At 39.1% G+C, this 18781-nt stretch overlaps 1 protein-coding gene across 1 annotated transcript; it reads left to right on the forward strand.

Moving 5' to 3' along the window:
* The first annotated feature begins 14326 nt into the window (after positions 1-14326).
* rpl36a (ribosomal protein L36A) lies at positions 14327-18063 on the forward strand. Its single transcript, XM_081364892.1, has 5 exons — positions 14327-15117; positions 15541-15646; positions 15735-15802; positions 17381-17503; positions 17978-18063. Exons 1-5 carry the CDS (start codon positions 15115-15117, stop codon positions 17996-17998), a joined length of 321 nt encoding a protein of 106 aa, XP_081221018.1. The 5' UTR covers positions 14327-15114; the 3' UTR covers positions 17999-18063.
* Positions 18064-18781: the final 718 nt, after the last annotated feature.

Here is an 18781-nt window from a genome sequence, read left to right on the forward strand (position 1 = left end):
AGAAGTCACCACTTTTCTGCAGAGTTAATAGCTACAGACCTCCAAACTTCGAGTGGACTTCAGATTAGTCTAAGAACAGTGCATAGAGAGCTTCATGGAATGGGTTTCCATGGTCGAGCAGCTGCATCCAAGCCTTACATCACCAAGTGCAATGCAAAGCGTCGGATGCAGTGGTGTAAAGCATGCCGGCACTGGACTCTAGAGCAGTGGAGACGTGTTCTCTGGAGTGACGAATCACGCTTCTCTGTCTGGCAATCCGATGGACGAGTCTGGGTTTGGCAGTTTCCAGGAGAACGGTACTTGCCTGACTACATTGTGCCAAGTGTAAAGTTTAGCTCCCAACTTTGTGGGAATAGTTTGAGGATGACCCCTTCCTGTTCCAACATGACTGCGCACCAGTGCACAAAGCAAGGTCCATAAAGACATGGATGAGTGAGTTTGGTGTGGAGGAACTTGACTGGCCTGCACAGAGTCCTGACCTCAACCCGATGGGATGAATTAGAGCAGAGACTGCGAGCCAGGCCTTCTCGTCCAACATCAGTGCCTGACCTCACAAATGCGCTTCAAGAAGAATGGTAAAAGGTAAAAAATTCCCATAAACACACTCCTAAACCTTGAGAAAGCCTTCCCAGAAGAGTTGAAGCTGTTATAGCTGCAAAGGGTGAACTCCATATTAAACCCTACAGATTAAGAATGGGATATCATTACAGTTCATGTGCATGTAAAGGCAGATGTCCCAAACCTTTTGCCAAAATAATAGTGAATTTATATTGTATATATATATTGCTCTGCCTGGAGCAGAAGGACCATTCCCTGGAGGACCACACCAGAGATTTTTTGGCTTTGGCACGTCTCCCAGAGACCGGTCCTCGAGAGGATTTCAGCGCTTTTGTTGAGTGGGTTCTGGTAAACAATGGATCTGCATTCACCATTGGCCCAGAGGAGGACTTTCCAAGTCCCACTCCGGATCTATAACCCCGCCAGCCATCACCTCACTGCATGGATACAACGCCAGAGTCCACCACAGACAGAGAGAGTGAGCCTGCCACAATGGACCATCACTCCTCCTCCTTCCATCGACCAGTTGGCTTGGCTTTGGCTTTTCTCTCCACCCCTGTCTGGCTCCGCCTTCCCTCCAGCTCTGCCTCGGTCCCACCGCCTCCACCTCAGTCATCGGGCACCCTGGCTCCACATCGGCCTCCAGGACCATCGTGTCCCCTGTCCCATCTGCTCTCTGTCTGTGCCTAAGGCTCCATTCCCATCGGCTTCATTTCTGTCACTTGTCCCCCAGGTGTTGTCAGCCAAGTCTCCACCATGGCTCCTTCCTGCATCGACTCCGCCGTGGACTATCGTCATAGCTGCTCTCTGGGTCACCCCCACCCTGGTCTCTCCTTTTGTCATCTCTCCTGGTCTCCTGCTCTCCGCCTACTCTGCATCCTCCTCCAGAGCCACCCACCTTCCTCCTCAGTTGGATTTTTACGGCGCAAGGGCACGCCTTCCGGGAAGGGGAAGTACCGAAACTTCAATACTGGTTTAGTCAGTTTTGGTTTAGTTTTCTCTGTGTTTCATTCCTGTTTTACCTGCCTGAGTTCCTAATTAGTTTCATTGGTTATTAAATAGCTCTACATCTGTTCTGTTTCAGTCAATCATCCTCTGTGTATTTAAGCCCTCAGCTTCCTGTGTTTCACTGTTTGATATCATCTAAATTTAACGTGGTTGTGTTTGTTTATACTCCTGCCAATTCCCTGTTGGATTTGTATGCTTTTTAGAAAAATAGACAATTTTTGTTTATTACTCCTTTGTCGTGCACTTCTTTATACCCATGCATGACTACATACTAGCTGTGTCCCAATTCAGGGGCTGCATCCTTTGAAGGAAGGGCCGACGCGGCCTTCGAAGGACACACCGAGGCTCGTTTAAAGGGGAAAGTATAGCCGATTGCGTCACTGGCGCAACGAAGGCTGTCCCGATCCAAAGGTCCTTCGAAGGCTCCTTCAAAATGCGTCCTGCAAATGCATCCTTCTTTTTCCCGTGAATGCAGGATACATCAGAAGGATCCTTCACAGCCTTGCCTACCCCAGAATACATTGCGCGCCGGAGACAAAATGCCAGATTACACTTTTAAATGTAATATTGGGTTTCAATTTAATTGAGTAATCTAATGTATCTAATGATAAAAATGAAAGAATATATATATATATATATATAATACAATAAAGGTTCAAATGTTGACTTATATGTTACCAGTATGTGATTTTACATAGCCTAGTTTATACTATTTAGATTTTATTATGTACATAAATTGACCATGGTGTACATTTTTAGATAGGTTTTCAACCCTGTTTTGGTTTTACGTTTTAGGCAGTAATAACTATATACACTGCTCAAAAAAATAAAGGGAACACTTAAACAACACAATGCAACTCCAAGTCAATCACACTTATGTGAAATCAAGCTGTCCACTTAGGAAGCAACACTGATTGACAATCAATTTCAAATGCTGTTGTGCAAATGGAATAGACAACAGGTGGAAATTATAGGCAATTAGCAAGACACCCCCAATAAAGGAGTGGTTCTGCAGGTGGTGACCACAGACCACTTCTCAGTTCCTATGCTTTCTGGCTGATGTTTTGGTCACTTTTGAATGCTGGCGGTGCTTTCACTCTAGTGGTAGCATGAGACGGAGTCTACAACCCACACAAGTGGCTCAGGTAGTGCAGCTCATCCAGGATGGCACATCAATGCGAGCTGTGGCTAGAAGGTTTGCTGTGTCTGTCAGCGTAGTGTCCAGAGCATGGAGGCGCTACCAGGAGACAGGCCAGTACATCAGGAGATGTGGAGGAGGCCGTAGGAGGGCAACAACCCAGCAGCAGGACCGCTACCTCCGCCTTTGTGCAAGGAGGAGCAGGAGGAGCACTGCCAGAGCCCTGCAAAATGACCTCCAGCAGGCCACAAATGTGCATGTGTCTGCTCAAACGGTCAGAAACAGACTCCATGAGGGTGGTATGAGGAGGGCCCGACGTCCACAGGTGGGGGTTGTGCTTACAGCCCAACACCGTGCAGGACGTTTGGCATTTGCCAGAGAACACCAAGATTGGCAAATTCGCCACTGGCGCCCTGTGCTCTTCACAGATGAAAGCAGGTTCACACTGATCACATGTGACAGACGTGACAGAGTCTGGAGACGCCATGGAGAACGTTCTGCTGCCTGCAACATCTGTGAAGAGCACAGGGCCCCAGTGGTGATTTTGCCAATCTTGGTGTTCTCTGGCAAATGCCAAACGTCCTGCACGGTGTTGGGCTGTAAGCACAACCCCCACCTGTGGACGTTAGGCCCTCATACCACCCTCATGGAGTCTGTTTCTGACCGTTTGAGCAGACACATGCACATTTTTGGCCTGCTGGAGGTCATTTTGCAGGGCTCTGGCAGTGCTCCTCCTGCTCCTCCCTGCAACAAGGCGGAGGTAGCGGTCCTGCTGCTGGGTTGTTGCCCTCCTACGGCCTCCTCCACGTCTCCTGATGTACTGGCCTGTCTCCTGGTAGCGCCTCCATGCTCTGGACAATACGCTGACAGACACAGCAAACCTTCTAGCCACAGCTCGCATTGATGTGCCATCCTGGATGAGCTGCACTACATGAGCCACTTGTGTGGGTTGTAGACTCCGTCTCATGATACCACTAGAGTGAAAGCACCGCCAGCATTCAAAAGTGACCAAAACATCAGCCAGGAAGCATAGGAACTGAGAAGTGGTCTGTGGTCACCACCTGCAGAACCACTCCTTTATTGGGGGTGTCTTGCTAATTGCCTATAATTTCAACCTGTTGTCTATTCCATTTGCACAACAGCATGTGAAATTGATTGTCAGTGTTGCTTCCTAAGTGGACAGTTTGATTTCACAGAAGTGTGATTGACTTGGAGTTACATTGTGTTGTTTAAGTGTTCCCATTATTTTTTTGAGCAGTGTATATATATATAAAACTTATATAAAGTTTTATATATAAAGTCCAGTAGCCTACCAATGTTACTGCCGCTCGTCATAACGGCTGTCACCAGTTGCTAGGCGACAAAACCAGATCGTCCCATTGAACAACTCCCGGGACACAGCTAGCAACTATTTGTTAATGGGACAATACATTTTGTTAGTTTCATTTTCCAAATAACCAGTGGTGGAATGTAACGACATAAATTTACTCTGGATTAAAGTATAAATTTGAAGTACTTTAGATTCAACTCCACTTCATCTCAGAGGCAAATATTGTACTTTATGAAAAACTGACTTTTTACACATGGATATTAGATTTTGATATATATTAGATATTAGAAAAATATGACTTATAGATCAGGGATAGGCTACATTCGGTCCTAGAGGGCTGCTGTCCTGCAGAGTTTAGCTCATAGAACGGATTTGCATGTTAAAATATTTTATGGTTTTATTTTTGAGTATGTGAGTTAATTTCTTTTATTCTGAGGGATGTTTTGGGGGTGTTGGAGCGCACTTACAGGGATGGAAATCAACCAGCGGAAAAAATATTTACCCGCGGCAACAACTTAAAAGTAGCCCAATTACACAGGAAAACCTTGGACTTAGCAACATTGACGGTAGGTGGAATGCGGCCTTTGGAGGATGCAACCCTTGAATTGGGACACAGCTATATACAGTGCATCTGGAAAGTATTCACAGCGCTTCACTTTTTCCACATTTTGTTATGTTACAGCCTTATTCCAAAATAGATTAAATTCATTATTTTACTCAAAATTCTACAAACAATACCAGATAATGACAACGTTAAAGAAGGTTGTTTGAAATCTTTGAAAATTCATTAAAAATACAAAACGAAAAAAAAATACACTCAAAATTGAGCTCAGGTGCATCCTGTTTCCACTGATCATCCTTGAGATGTTTCTACAACTTGATTGGAGTCCACCTGTGGTAAATTCAGTTGATTGGACCTGATTTGGAAAGGCACACACCAGTCTATATAAGATCTCTGACTCCCAAAGTTAACAGTGCATGTCAGAGCACAAACCAAACCATGAAGTCCATGAAATTGTCTGTAGACCTCCGAGACATGATTGTATAAAGGCACAGATCTGGGGAAGGGTATAGAAAGATTTCTGCAGCATTGAAGGTCCCAATGAGCACAGTGGCTTCAATCATCCATAAATGCAATAAGTTTGGAACCACCAGGACTCTTCCTAGAGCTGGCTGCCTGGCCAAACTGAGCCGGGAGAAGGGCCTTAGTCGGGGAGGTGACCAAGAACCCGATGGTCACTCTGACAGAACTCCAGCGATTCTCTGTGGAGAGAGGAGAACCTTCCAGAAGAACAATCATCTCTGCAGCACTCCACCAATCAGGCCTGTATGGTAGAGTGGTCAGACGGAAGCCACTCCTCAGTAAAAGACACATGACAGCCTGCCTGGAGTTTGCCAAAAGGCACCTAGACTCTCAGACCATGAGAAACAAAATTCTCTGGTCTGATGAAACGAAGATTGAACTCTTTGGCCTGAATGGCAAGCGTCATGTCTGGAGGAAACCAGGCACTGATCATCACCTGGCCAATACCATCCCTACAGTGAAGCATGGTGGTGGCAGCATCATGCTGTGGGGATGTTTTTCAGTGGTAGGAACTGGGAGACTAGTCAGGATCGAGGGAAAGATGAATGCAGCAATGTACAGAGACATCCTTGATGAAAACCTGCTCAAGAGTGTTTTGGACCTCAGACTGGGGCGACGGTTCATCTTCCAACAGGACAATGACACAAAGCACACAGCCAAGATAACAATGGAGTGGCTACGGGACAACTCTGGGAATGTCCCTGAGTGGCCCAGCCAGAGCCCAGACTTGAACCCGATTGAACATCTCTGGAGAGATCTGAGAATGGCTGTGCGCCCTATCCAACCTGATGGAGCTTGAAGTTCTGCAAAGAAGAATGGGAGAAACTGCCCAAAAATAAGTGTGCCAAGCTTGTAGCATCATACTCAAAGACTTGAGGCTGTAATTGGTGCCAAAGGTGCTTCAACAAAGTACTGAGCAAAGGCTGTGAATACTTATGTACATGTGTGTGGTTTTTTTTGTTGTTGTTTTTTTTAATATATATATAAATTTGCAAAGATTTCAAACAAACCTTTCACGTTGTCATTATGGGGTATTGTTTGTAGAATTGAGTAAAATAATTCATTTAATCCATTTAGGAATAAGGCTGTAACATAACAAAATGTGGAAAAAGTGAAGCACTGTGAATACTATCCAGATTATATATTTATTTGATCAAAAATACAGTAATATTGTGAAATATTATTCCAATTCAAAATAACTATTTTCTATTTTAAAATATAATTTACTCCTGTGACGGCAACACTGAATTTTTAGCAGACATAACACTAAGTCTTCAGTGTCACATGATCCTTCAGAAATCATTCTGATATGCTGATTTGGTGCTCAAGAAACATTCATTATTATCAGTGTTGAAAACAGTTGTGCTACTTAACATTTTTGTGGAAACCGTGTTCGTTTTTGAAGTTTTGTCAAAGTTCAGCAGCATTTACTTGAAAAATAAATCTTTTGGAACATTCAAAATGTCTTTACTGACACTTTTGATCAATTTAATGCATCCTTGCTGAATAACAGTTTTAATTTCTTTTTAAAAAATCTTACTGACCCCAAACTTTTTAAAGGGGTACTTTGAGCATAAACAACATCTGCAAAGTTCAAAGCAAAGGAATGTATTTGCTTTTAAAGAAATAGTTTTTTAAGGACTACAAACGGCTGGTAGGGACTACACGACATTCCTCCCGTGTTAGTGACATCACTAACCCTAAAATTTACATAAACCCCGCCCCCGGAACACGATTTATAGATTATCATGACAGAATGTGCTAATCAATGACTAGAAGATTGTTAACTACACATAAGCTACATAAATTCATCAACTAACCATTCAGAAATGTCCTGTTGCTTCAACATGTTGTCACTTCTTCTTGAGTCTCTCGGCTCTCTCCATTATTGTCTGACTCCGGTTTGAACATAAACATTGACATTTTCAGTGCGTGTGTGAGGTAAAAGGACACAAGCTCTTGTAGCTCCGCCCCCCGTACCAGGAGCAGCAGCTCGTTTGCATTTAAAGGGACACACACAAAAACGGCGTGTTTTTGCTCACCCTCAAAAAGTGACCATTTTAAAATGCTATATAAATATATCTGTGGTGTATTTTGAGCTAAAACTGCACATACACACTCTAGGGACATCAGAGACTCATTTTACATCTTATGAAAAGGGCATTATACCACCCCTTTAATGTTAGTTTGTGTCAAAAATTAAAAAACATTTGATGAAATAAGTATTTGTAGTTATATATGCATTCAAAAGGAAAACGTACAAAAAAATACATAAAATATGACTGACTCATCTTAGCAGGGATATATAAAAAAAAAATTCCGATAAAATTTTGTTCCAGTCCACTAAATTAGAATTACCACCTGCCACTAATGTAATGCTATAACAGTAAGCAGACAGTAGATCAGAGATACAAAATCACAAGCAAAAAGTTGTGACCACCCACCATTCAGATTAATCAGCACCTGATTAATCTGTGGGATTACAAATTTAAGAATCTGTTTAAGATCTGCTGATCCTACGTCCTGACATAACATCACATAAAAACTAAAGGGATATACATTGTATTTGCCATTTAATGTGAAGATGATAACATCAGATGAATGATTATTAAGCAAAGGTTATAGGAGGTTTCTGGCAGTTCCTGATCTCCATATTGGTAGTTAAAGAAGCATAGTACTTGAGGCTATCACCTTTTATCTGTGATGGCTTTTGGTTCCCCTGCCCCAATCTGGGTACAATTGTCCTGCATGGTACAGTTATGCTGATTGTACTGCGGCTCATAAAACTCCAAAGTCTGGGCTAATAACCGTTTACATCTTTTGCATCCTTTGTTTAAGATTGTGACCTGAGTACTTTGTCTTCACCTGTAAGGACTGCCCTAAAGTGTGTATAAAACTACAATGTACTATATAGCTTGTTAGACTTGACACTACCAAATAACCCGTTTCTCAATAAAGAATTCTGCAGAAGATACACTGAGTTGCCTGGTCTTCGCTTCATTAATTGCTTTTGTCATACTGTATACGCTTTAGTTTTACTGGGCATAAAACTAAATGTTTTACTAGGCATTACTTACATAAACTTATTACTAATATTTTGCTCATTAGCAACTAAGGCACGTCCACTAGCTTTTTTCATTTGATTGTTTTTTTTTTTTTTTTCATTTTTAGCTTAACATTTTTAAATAATTCTCTGCAACCCAGTGTGCCCCGTCAAAAATTACAGATTTAAATAATTACCACATTAAAAAGCAACATATATGAGCATAAAAGATGGTAACATCTTAAAATTATTCACCTTCGTTTTCGTAATTCGCTGGATGTCAGCAATGCAAAACCTTGTCTCCTGTCCATGTTTAAATACAGGTAAAAGCCTTCAGCCGTTTGGCGCCCCCCTGTGGACAACATGTTCTAAACTCCAACTAGAGACAACAATAAAGAACAAAATGCTATGCGAATGAAATGTGAAATGTTTGGGAGCATTTATATGAAAACAGTGTAAACATATGGGATGAATATAGTATCAAAATGAATAACACGTGCAAGCACTATGAACTTGATAAATGTTGCAGATAGGCCTATGTTTTACTATCTACAACCAAATGCCTTTCAACTTGCGTGTGCAAAATCCAGAAATGCAATAATGTGCAGAATTTTGTACAAATAGAGACATAGTTGTTGATACAAAACCTCGATTTTGTATAAATGTAGGTCAGAATATGTGCATGCAACAAGTAAGATGTGCATTTGTGGATAAGGTGACACGCGTGTATTCATTGACTCGTTTCTGAGTCAATCCTATTTGATTCATTTGGATTTTGAGATTTTCATTTCGCCGGTTTAGCCTTGCACGATCCACACACAGCTGTCTGAGAAAACCTGCTACCACTAGATGGCAGTATGTGCTAAAACAGACAACGGCACCGTAATCAAGCGTTCTTTTCTCATATAATACGCTTAATGTGGCATTGAAGCACCAAATTTAGCACACAATATAGGCCTAGCTAGCTTATTAATAAAGCATACTTTGTAGAGGCAAACAGATTATGAACAACACCCATACATAATGTGTGTGTGTGTGTGTGTGTGTGTGTGTGTGTGTGTGTGTGTGTGTGTGTGTGTGTGTGAGCGCGCGCGCGTGTGGTTTAATGGCTGTCATTGGAGTGTAACGTACTTAAATTTGTCCACGAAAATGTCTTACGATTTCAGGATCATTTCTTAATATATTGCAACAGTCAGTCCAATGAAAACAATCCAGTTTTTTCCAAGTTTTAAAAAAGTGTAATTTGCCATCATTGCTCGACTGTCACGCGCCGGTTCGCAATCGCGTCATTCTAAAATTCAAACAGAATAACAAATACTTCTGAGGTCTGTTTTTTTACCAGGCAGTTTCTCAGTTGCGATGATTAATGAAAATAGCTCAAAGTGGTCAGGCAAAAACAAGCTGCTCGGAACTTAAAGATCTCGTAAAAGGAACACGATTAGTGTTTGTTGAAGGGAACGAAAAATGAAGAGAAAAAAGAAGCTGAAGGTGAGACCTACCGCTGGGTCTTGAACCCACGGAGTAACTTCAGGTAACGTTAACGTTAACACACTCATTAGCCTGGAAACTAACGCTCCACATATTTCATATTTACCAAATAACATAATTCAGCTTCAAATTATTCAGCATCAGCATATGGTAACTTAATTAGAAGTGTGATCGTTAACGTAAAAATATATATTTATATAGGCTAGGCTATATTATGACGTCTTATTTTATCCCTAGGACGGTTATTAAGAGTGAACATGAATGGCAGACGTTAACTGATTACACTGAACAAATATTTTTTTGTAATAGCTTAATAAAATCAAAAACAATTTAAATACATATTTCACATTCACATTTTTAATACACGCGATTCAATTTAAATAAATATAAGTAATATAAACACTATTTTACAATAGCAATTGAAATTAGACATAACGTGCACTACTAACGATACTATGTGATATGTACCATGTTTTTGCATGGTAATTCAAGGTATAAAGTATTCTTTGGCATATCACTATTTATTTAATGTTGTCATGAGGATGGTCTGTCAATGTGCCATTAATGCCATCGCAGTGATATAAAAAGAAATGTTAAAATTTGCCTTTTTCTGTCTTTTAGGCGCTACTATCTTGTTTATATGGTGGTCTTAACATTTGTGAACCTTATCAATTCCTCTGAATGTGGCATTTTCTGATGATTTGCATGGTAGTGCCCACAAATACTGGGTGGCTTTCAATGTATTCTCAGACCTCCTGTTTTGTTTTGATGTTGGCCTTCATTTTCGAATGGGCATTTGCAGTGAAGACGGTCAGGTATGAACATGCCTTCATTGTCTTGTATGTCTATAGTGTAATATTAATTATTTATTGTGGGGTTACCTTTCTCAAATACGGTTAAAAATGGATACAATGCATTCCTGTTTCTGTCTAGGTCATCCTTGATCCGAAAGGATTATTTCAGGTCTTGGATTGTTCCTGATTTCCGGTCGACATTATCATTATTACTGTGGTAATTGTATTCATCAGTTAATATCACTCACACTGGTCAAATTGTAGAGATACTTCTTACAGTACAAACCTATTGACCGTTCAATAGGAGAACTTTCCTTGCCACAGTCACCTTTGGCTTGCTCACGGAGGGAAAAATAATAAATGAAAGAAGGCACAATTTGTTATGAAACTTTAAAATAAACTTCCAAATGATCACATATGGAATTTAAGATATTATTTATGTACAGTAGCACTTTACATTGTTTCAAACCTTGACTTGACAAATGCGGAAAAATAAAGGTTCCAATAAAAAGGCTGTCATATTAAATGTTATACCAAGAAGGACTTGTTATTCTCTAGTTTTTCAGAAAACCATCTATGATCTGATTATTTAAAGGGATAGTTCACCCAAAAAGGAAAACTTTGTCATAATGTACTCACCCTCATGTTGTTCCAAACCTGTATGAGTTTCTTTTTTCTGCTGAACAGAAAAGAAGATATTTTAAAGAATGTTGGTAACCAGACAGTTGGCAGCACCTATTGACTTCCATAGTATTTTTTTCCTACTGTCTGGTTACCAACATTCTACAAAATATAATCTTTTGTGTTCTAAAATATTAAAAATAATGTAGCTACTCAAGAACCCCAAACAGCCTAAAATAGTAAATAGCAACAGTCTGCGAGAGGCAATGCATACAAGGTAAAGGTGAATTAAAGCTGCGTTAAAAAGAAAGTTGTTTGTTTATTGTTTGTATTTAAGTTTGTTTATTCAACAAATAAATACTGATGATATTATGCCATGATATATAAATATTTCAGATAAACCAGCTACAATCCTCCACAATGTTCCAAAAGCTGCCCAGAGTGTTGCGCCAACGTATCACTGCCCAGTACAAGTGGCACCGGGATAAGGAGAACATCCTTGACATCGTGTCAGAACAGCTCAGAAAGGTTTCTAATTGATTCATAAATATAAACTTCAGATAACACACAATAAGTTTTTCTATTGTTCAAACAATCATTTGGCTCAAACAGTATTTTTTTATAGAATTAATCATTTTTAATAGTGCTATGTTTTCTGTTGCAGAAATATGCTCCAACCTGTTGATTAAAGGCATGTTTTTGTCTCTTAACAAAGAATTCACCGAAGCCATCTTGATGAAGTTGGACAAGGAGTTCTTCAATGCTGGTGACATCATCATTCATCAGAATGCTCAACCTGACATTATGTTCTTCATTGACTGTGGGTGCTTGTGAAGAATGAGGCTTTCCAAATGGAGCTGTGTGATGGAGATCACTTTGGAGGCTTCTTTTACCGATATATTTACCGATATATTTTGCATTTCTAATCCAAACAACGTCAAACTTGGCACTGCACTTACTCGTGCCCGTAGCGAGACGCTTGTCAAGTTTGAAATCCATCGGACTAACCGTTCGATAACAGACAGACACACAGACAGACAGACGTTTCTGTAATTTATAGATAGATGCTGCACATTCATGCATTTCTGGATTTTGCACACACAAGTTGTATTGTATTAGTTTAAATGTAGTGACGCACATTTGTGAATTTGTCAAATAAATGGGTAGTTGTGCACACATTAATAATTAGCACCAGGCCTATTAATTTGTCATTGTTTGTGTGTGGGTTGTGAAATGCTTAAAAACCGCAAAAGGAGAGTCTCAAAATCCAAATGAATCAAATGAGGTTGACTCAGAAAAGACGTCAATGAATGCACACGTGTCACCTGATCCACAAACGCACATCTTCTTTGTTGCATGCGCAAATTATGATACACTAATACAAAAGAAAACATTTGTATTCACAAAAATGTCTCTATTTGTACAAATTGTACGAATTTTGCACACGCAAGTTGAAAGGCATTTGGTTGTAGATAGTAAAACATATCTGCAACCTTGATCAAGTTCATGGATTATAGTGCTTGCACATGTTAATCATTTTGATACTATATTCATCCCATATTAACACAATTGTTTTTAAATATGCATATGAACAATGATATCACATCACAAATACAAATGACTGTAGGAGTTTTGAGTCCCTTTTTTTTGTTTAAAGGGATAATATTAGAATTATTTAGAACAATATGGGTAACCAAACATTTGATCGGACCCCATTGACTTCCATAGTATGGGGGGAAAAATACTATGGAAGTCAAAATATTGTGTAATGTTAATGTTGCACTAACATTATTGGCTCTCTTCAAGAGCAACAAAGGGCAATGTTGTGTCAAATGTAGGAGTGAGAATTGCCAAGCAACGATCCTTAAACATGACATTACCACAAAACCTGAGTCACAATTTGTTAATTGCATTAGGCCAGATGAAGACCTACTGGTTGTGGTCAAAATATTGCTAATAAAACTTTCGTCAATTTCTTTTTTCTAGGTTTGCAAATGAGACACATTTTTCTCAATCACTGGCCCTTTAAAAACAGAGCAACATCCCCGCACACAAGCAATGGTTTGTTCTTTGTCTTTTCAAATTATTTCACTTTAATTAACCTTGTTAATCTGCATGAAGGGAGCTAAAGACGAACATGTACAATCAGGTGTTATTAACCAAAGCTCCAGGACATGCAGCGAACGTGTGTGTGTGTGTGTGGTTGAGAGGGTGTTTTTTTTAGAAGGCATTTCAAGATAACCGTGAATGTGTGAGCAGGCGTGAATTTCCAGTAACATGTAATAGGGCAGTATAATGTGCAGTATGCACTACATAATGCACCTTGAAGTCATTGGGTCAGGCAGATGTTATTACTGGGCATCAGGAATGACCTAGTCAGTGTCGCCATGGTGATACTGGCAGCCAGCAGCATGCTGCATGTGCCAGTCCATATCAACATCTCAGACGGCCAGTGGGCACATGAAGCACAGGCAGTTTTTTCATTTTTCTACAGGCCATAATTATTCTCTATAGCCTACTCAATTATTCTCTGACAAACCAAAAAATAATAAATGAGGAACATCAATAAACAACGTTGTTGTTTTTAAAATATTACCATGTTTATCACTTATATCACTATAGAGAGCCTAAGTCCCGCCCCTCCGCTTCCGGCTCAATAAAAAATATGTATGGAAGTCAATGGCGAGAGATAACTTATCTTTTTATTCCGTCTGAACTGTGCCCTGAACTACACATATGATGTTTGTCAATTTAAAAGGTAATTATGAAAGTCAAGAAAGTCGCAGTTTGTCATAAAACAGAAGAGTAACGTTTAGTTTTATGTGAAAATCGCTCAATGAACTACATCTCTCGTCTCGCACTATGTACGTCACAAGATCCGTTGCTCGTATGTGTGTATTCTGGTTCAAAACACTCAGGCATGACGGCGTTACGTTACGATTATAATGTAAGACTATAGAAAAAATGACAGCCGTTAGCTTCAGTAAAGTTAGCTTCATTCATTGAGAGAAAAGGTATGACGTCGCATGTGCGCCTTCTGGGTTTGTAGTCTTTGTAATTACGTATTTTCACAGTCTTATACCTCAACAGTTTTACATCAAACTGCGACTTTCTTGACTTTAAAATGTATCTTTTAAATTGACAAACATCATATGTGTAAATCAGGGCACAATTCAAACGAGATCAAAATATTTGTTGTCTCTCGCCATTGACTACCATACAATATTTTTCCGAAATAAGGTCCCATGGTGGTCGACCGGAAGGGGAGGGACTTAGGCTCTCTATACAATAATAAAAAACACAGTCTACATAAATTAACTAAACATAAATTATTCCTTTAACTAAAAACTGAAACACAAATATTGTATCAATGTAGACAATTTACAACACTGTATACTTACTTTCCCTGGTCTTTGAAGCTCTTCACTCTATTTTTTACCTTTTTATGAAAACAATATTCTTCAATCGCGTGGTTTCAGCTCTAAAATTGTGCAAAAGTACTGTATACGGTTTTGTTTCATTTTTATTTCGTTATGAGAACACAGTAGGCTATAATAATCTTTTTTGTCCAGCAAACAATTGTAGAACAATATTATTTTAGAATCATTTTCCCCGGGATTTTATTATGTAATACTATGAGTCGCATTTTCAGTAATTTTTATGACATTTTGATCATGTTTCAAAACAATGTTTGTTATTATTGGTTGCTCATTGTCGTCGTTTCTGGGGAGATGTAAAAAGGAACGGTGTTTTGGATTGGCGTGCGCGTTTTGGTCACGTTTCGACAAAATATCGCGATAAGTAGAAATAAATATAGTCTTTACAGATTACCTGAACACTATCAACTTCTACGTTGTCGGTGGTATCATTAACATTAGTCATTAAAATACTTATAATAATATTGGTATTCATATGTATGCTTGGTATCTGGTCCATTAGGTGGTAGCATCGTGCAAGAGCAAACAGCGCGAGACCTCACTGGTGCGACCCGGTATTAATGCTCTGAGTGACGTCGTACTTCCTCTTTGCTCCTGCGCCGCGAGGGCAACCATGGTGTGTAATGTCTTCCTGTGGACTTTCATCCAAAATCTGTTTTAATCCTAAATATGTGAACAATTTAGCCCTAAACAAACTGCACAATCTGAATGTATACAGCATTGGCATTATATAAAATGTTATATTGGGTTGTTTATGTGACGATTGAGATGATCATTCTCCTTTACTTGCCGACGTACCGAATAGTAATGTAGATGTTTCAACTGTAGCAGCAAATGATTGGTATTTGAAATAAGCTTAATTAAACGCTTTTTATTTGTCTTTGTATATTCGAATGCATTATTCACACCTGAAGTTAGGGAATTTTGTGTAATTACCGATTAGCTCGAATGCTAGTTTGTCTCTCTAGCTGGTTTTCAGCGCCGCTGTAATGAACTCAGACTGCTTGAGATTTCATTGACGAGATGTGTTTTTCCGTAGGTAAACGTACCGAAGACCCGCAGGACTTACTGCAAAAAATGTAAGAAGCACCAGCCACATAAAGTGACCCAGTACAAGAAGGGCAAAGACTCTCTGTACGCCCAGGGTAAGTCTTGAGAACTGGCTTGGACGTTGAACAGTGTAGCTTTCACTGTCTGAAGAATTAACTGCATTTGTTTAACTGTTCCTTCCAGGGAAGAGGCGTTACGACAGAAAGCAGAGTGGTTATGGAGGACAAACAAAGCCTATTTTCCGAAAAAAGGTATGTTGGGTGCCAAAGTATTGTAGCCAGAGTGGCCATGTGGTCTCAAAATCAAAATATCTACAACATTGTTCCAAACCAGCACTGCTGTTATTTATTAATTTACATTTATCTGATTTTATTTGGCTATTTGAAGCCTTTTTCTATCATTGAAGCACCAGGTATTGTTGCAACAAAGATACTTCAAATGAACAATGGAGACCTAGTGAAGTCCATTTGGTTTAATTATTCAGCAAAGAGTGTAACTTAAGTATACAACAAAACTAAAATGAAAGTGTATTTGGGTTATTGTTAATGTGCTTGAATGCCTTTATTTGGCATTCGACTAAATAACGTGGAGCCTTAGATTTACATGTGATCTCATCAATTTTAGATAACAAAAACTGGGTAGTACTAAATACAAATGAATGAGAACCGAAAGGTTTTTGGATGGACTTCTAATTTGGATGTAGTGGTCTCATGTGTTTTCAACATCGCATTTGTAGTGTAAGCATCTCAACTGGTCACAGGACATGCATTGAAGTTGTAGGTTACCACCAGGTGTAAACAATGTTCTGTTTTACCTGACCACTTCCAATAGGATTACCAGACTTTAATATTGGGGACCTCGTATATTACACTTTCCATAGATTTCATCCTCATATCTAGATTTTGTGTATGCACATACGTTTTCAGATTAATAAAACTGCGTATGCCAGAACTTGCACAATTCCCTTTATAAAACCAAGTCTGTGGAAGATTGTGCGTTCATGTACAACTCTATGAAATAACCGTATATTGAGCTTGCAATGCCTAGCTTTACTATTCATATGCATGTTCCCATCCACATAATACCATGTTTAATGGTACAAGATTATAAATGCCATTTGTGCTGTCACATTATATTGCTATAAACAATTTAGTAGCCTTCTGTTTTAGAATAAATATAGGCTATCAAAATCTAGGTAAACGCAAAATTGTATAAAATGCTTTTCAGGGAAGATGGACAAAACATAAAAAAAAATGCACATCTTACAAGTCTTCAAATACAGTTGTTGTTTTTTCATAATGTTGGGATGATCACAAGAGGAGTTATCATTAGGATTCTGTCTGCCTGCACATGACATCAAAAGCACATTTCTGTGCAGCAGTGGTTGTACATTGTCATCGGACCTTTTTCAAACTGACCAATAGACCGTTCTCCCACCGAACAAAAGTGTGCATCATTCTCAGAACAGGAGTTCTGTAATTGAGTTTAAAGAGGAATTCTCATGCGACTAGAACTCTGGCATGCTCTGTTTTAGTGTCGGAGAAGTGTTCAAAAGCAGCACATCTTTCTAAATAATAACGTTTAACTTCTGGATAATGTAATTTGATTGCTTAAATATTTAAAAAAAAAAATTTTACTTAATTAACTAATTCCAGTAAGTGTGTATGCAAGTATTATAGAATGTGAAAGGTTCAAAGCTACGTAAAATTACTACTAAAGCAATTTGGGTTTAGTAATGTTGTGTGTGGAGAAACTGTTGCCCTAAATATTCATTGTTGATCATATGGATGTTTATAAATCAGGTGTGATTGTCCCTCTTTTTGCCATAGGCTAAAACCACAAAGAAGATTGTGCTGAGGCTGGAGTGCGTGGAGCCCAACTGCCGCTCAAAGAGGATGTTGGCCATTAAGAGATGCAAACATTTCGAGCTGGGAGGAGACAAAAAGAGAAAGGTATGTGAAATGTGCATCAGCTGGTTAAAGATCAAGTAAAAAGGCAAATTTGATACTATTTGTACTGATGATAAAACATGGGGAACAAGTGAAGGGGTGGTTTGAAGGCGTTATTTTAGGTTGATTTGTAATTTATGTGTGTGTGGAAATTCATTTGAAAGAGATTTTTTTAATAAAACAAAGATTTGTGGTCATTATTCTTAAAGATTTCATCTTTTTTTTTTTTTTGAGGCAATCTTTGTAAAATTATGGCATGAGTTTTTAAAAGTGGAAAAAGTGAGAACTGCAAAACGAGTTACGGAAATTCAGTTAGTCAAGTACTGAAGTCAAACCAGTTCATAATCCTCTGTGTATTGGAAAAAGGGTGACTTAACACATTGTATATTGGCATCAGGACAGAACCATTGAAAACTGTAAAACTATTTCAGACTGTTACAAGTATTAACGTATGATTTCTACTCATCTCTCTTCCAGGGCCAGGTCATCCAGTTCTGAGCTGGGCCAAGTGCTTTTTTTTTTTGTGGTTTACCATCACTGTCAATAAAAGTTGTATACAGTAATGCTGACTTTTGCCTTTCATTCAACCTCAGTATCAAATTTCGTTTTCACAAAAGTCCCGCACTAAGTGTAACATAGGGGAACAAAAAGGCAGCTTTGCTTACAAAAGTGTTTCTCCAACAGCTGTTATGCGTCTCATGCAGCTGTTAGGGTAAAGCAGATTATGCATCCTTCAGTGAAAGATGGGTCTTTACTCAGACTCTCACTCAGTTTGTGTAGTTGGAGGCGGAAGGAGGGGACATGCCACACAATAAAAAATGAATGTTAGAAATTGTAACACTTAAACTTGGCAGCTAGAGGAAAAGATGTGTCTTGAGGCATTCATTGTCTGGTCTTTTTTTCTCTAGTAAGTTCAGGCACATTGTTAGATCGACCGGAAAAAAATATTTTAAGCCTGAGCAGAGTAAAAATTTAGTTACATTTTTGTCTGTTCTTATAGCCAAGTTGATGCCTGTCAATAAAATGAAAGCTCGTATTGAGATGTTGGTGCTTTCCTATTTATGTAGATATCTGTACATGCATGACTAGAAAATGGATGCCAAACAAACCTTTCCTTGTGATCACTACCTGATATGACCACAATCAAACTTGTTATGCTTTCCTTTGCACTGAAAATGGGGTCTCTTGAATTGGTGCTTATTTGCCGATAGTTATTTTTAATCCATGAAGCAGCGTTAAGGTCTATGCAATGTCAACAGCCATGAGGAAGAATTCATTTAT

The sequence above is a fragment of the Scardinius erythrophthalmus genome (genome assembly GCF_964197995.2).
Source record: "Scardinius erythrophthalmus genome assembly, chromosome: 5".
NCBI lineage: Eukaryota > Metazoa > Chordata > Actinopteri > Cypriniformes > Leuciscidae > Scardinius > Scardinius erythrophthalmus.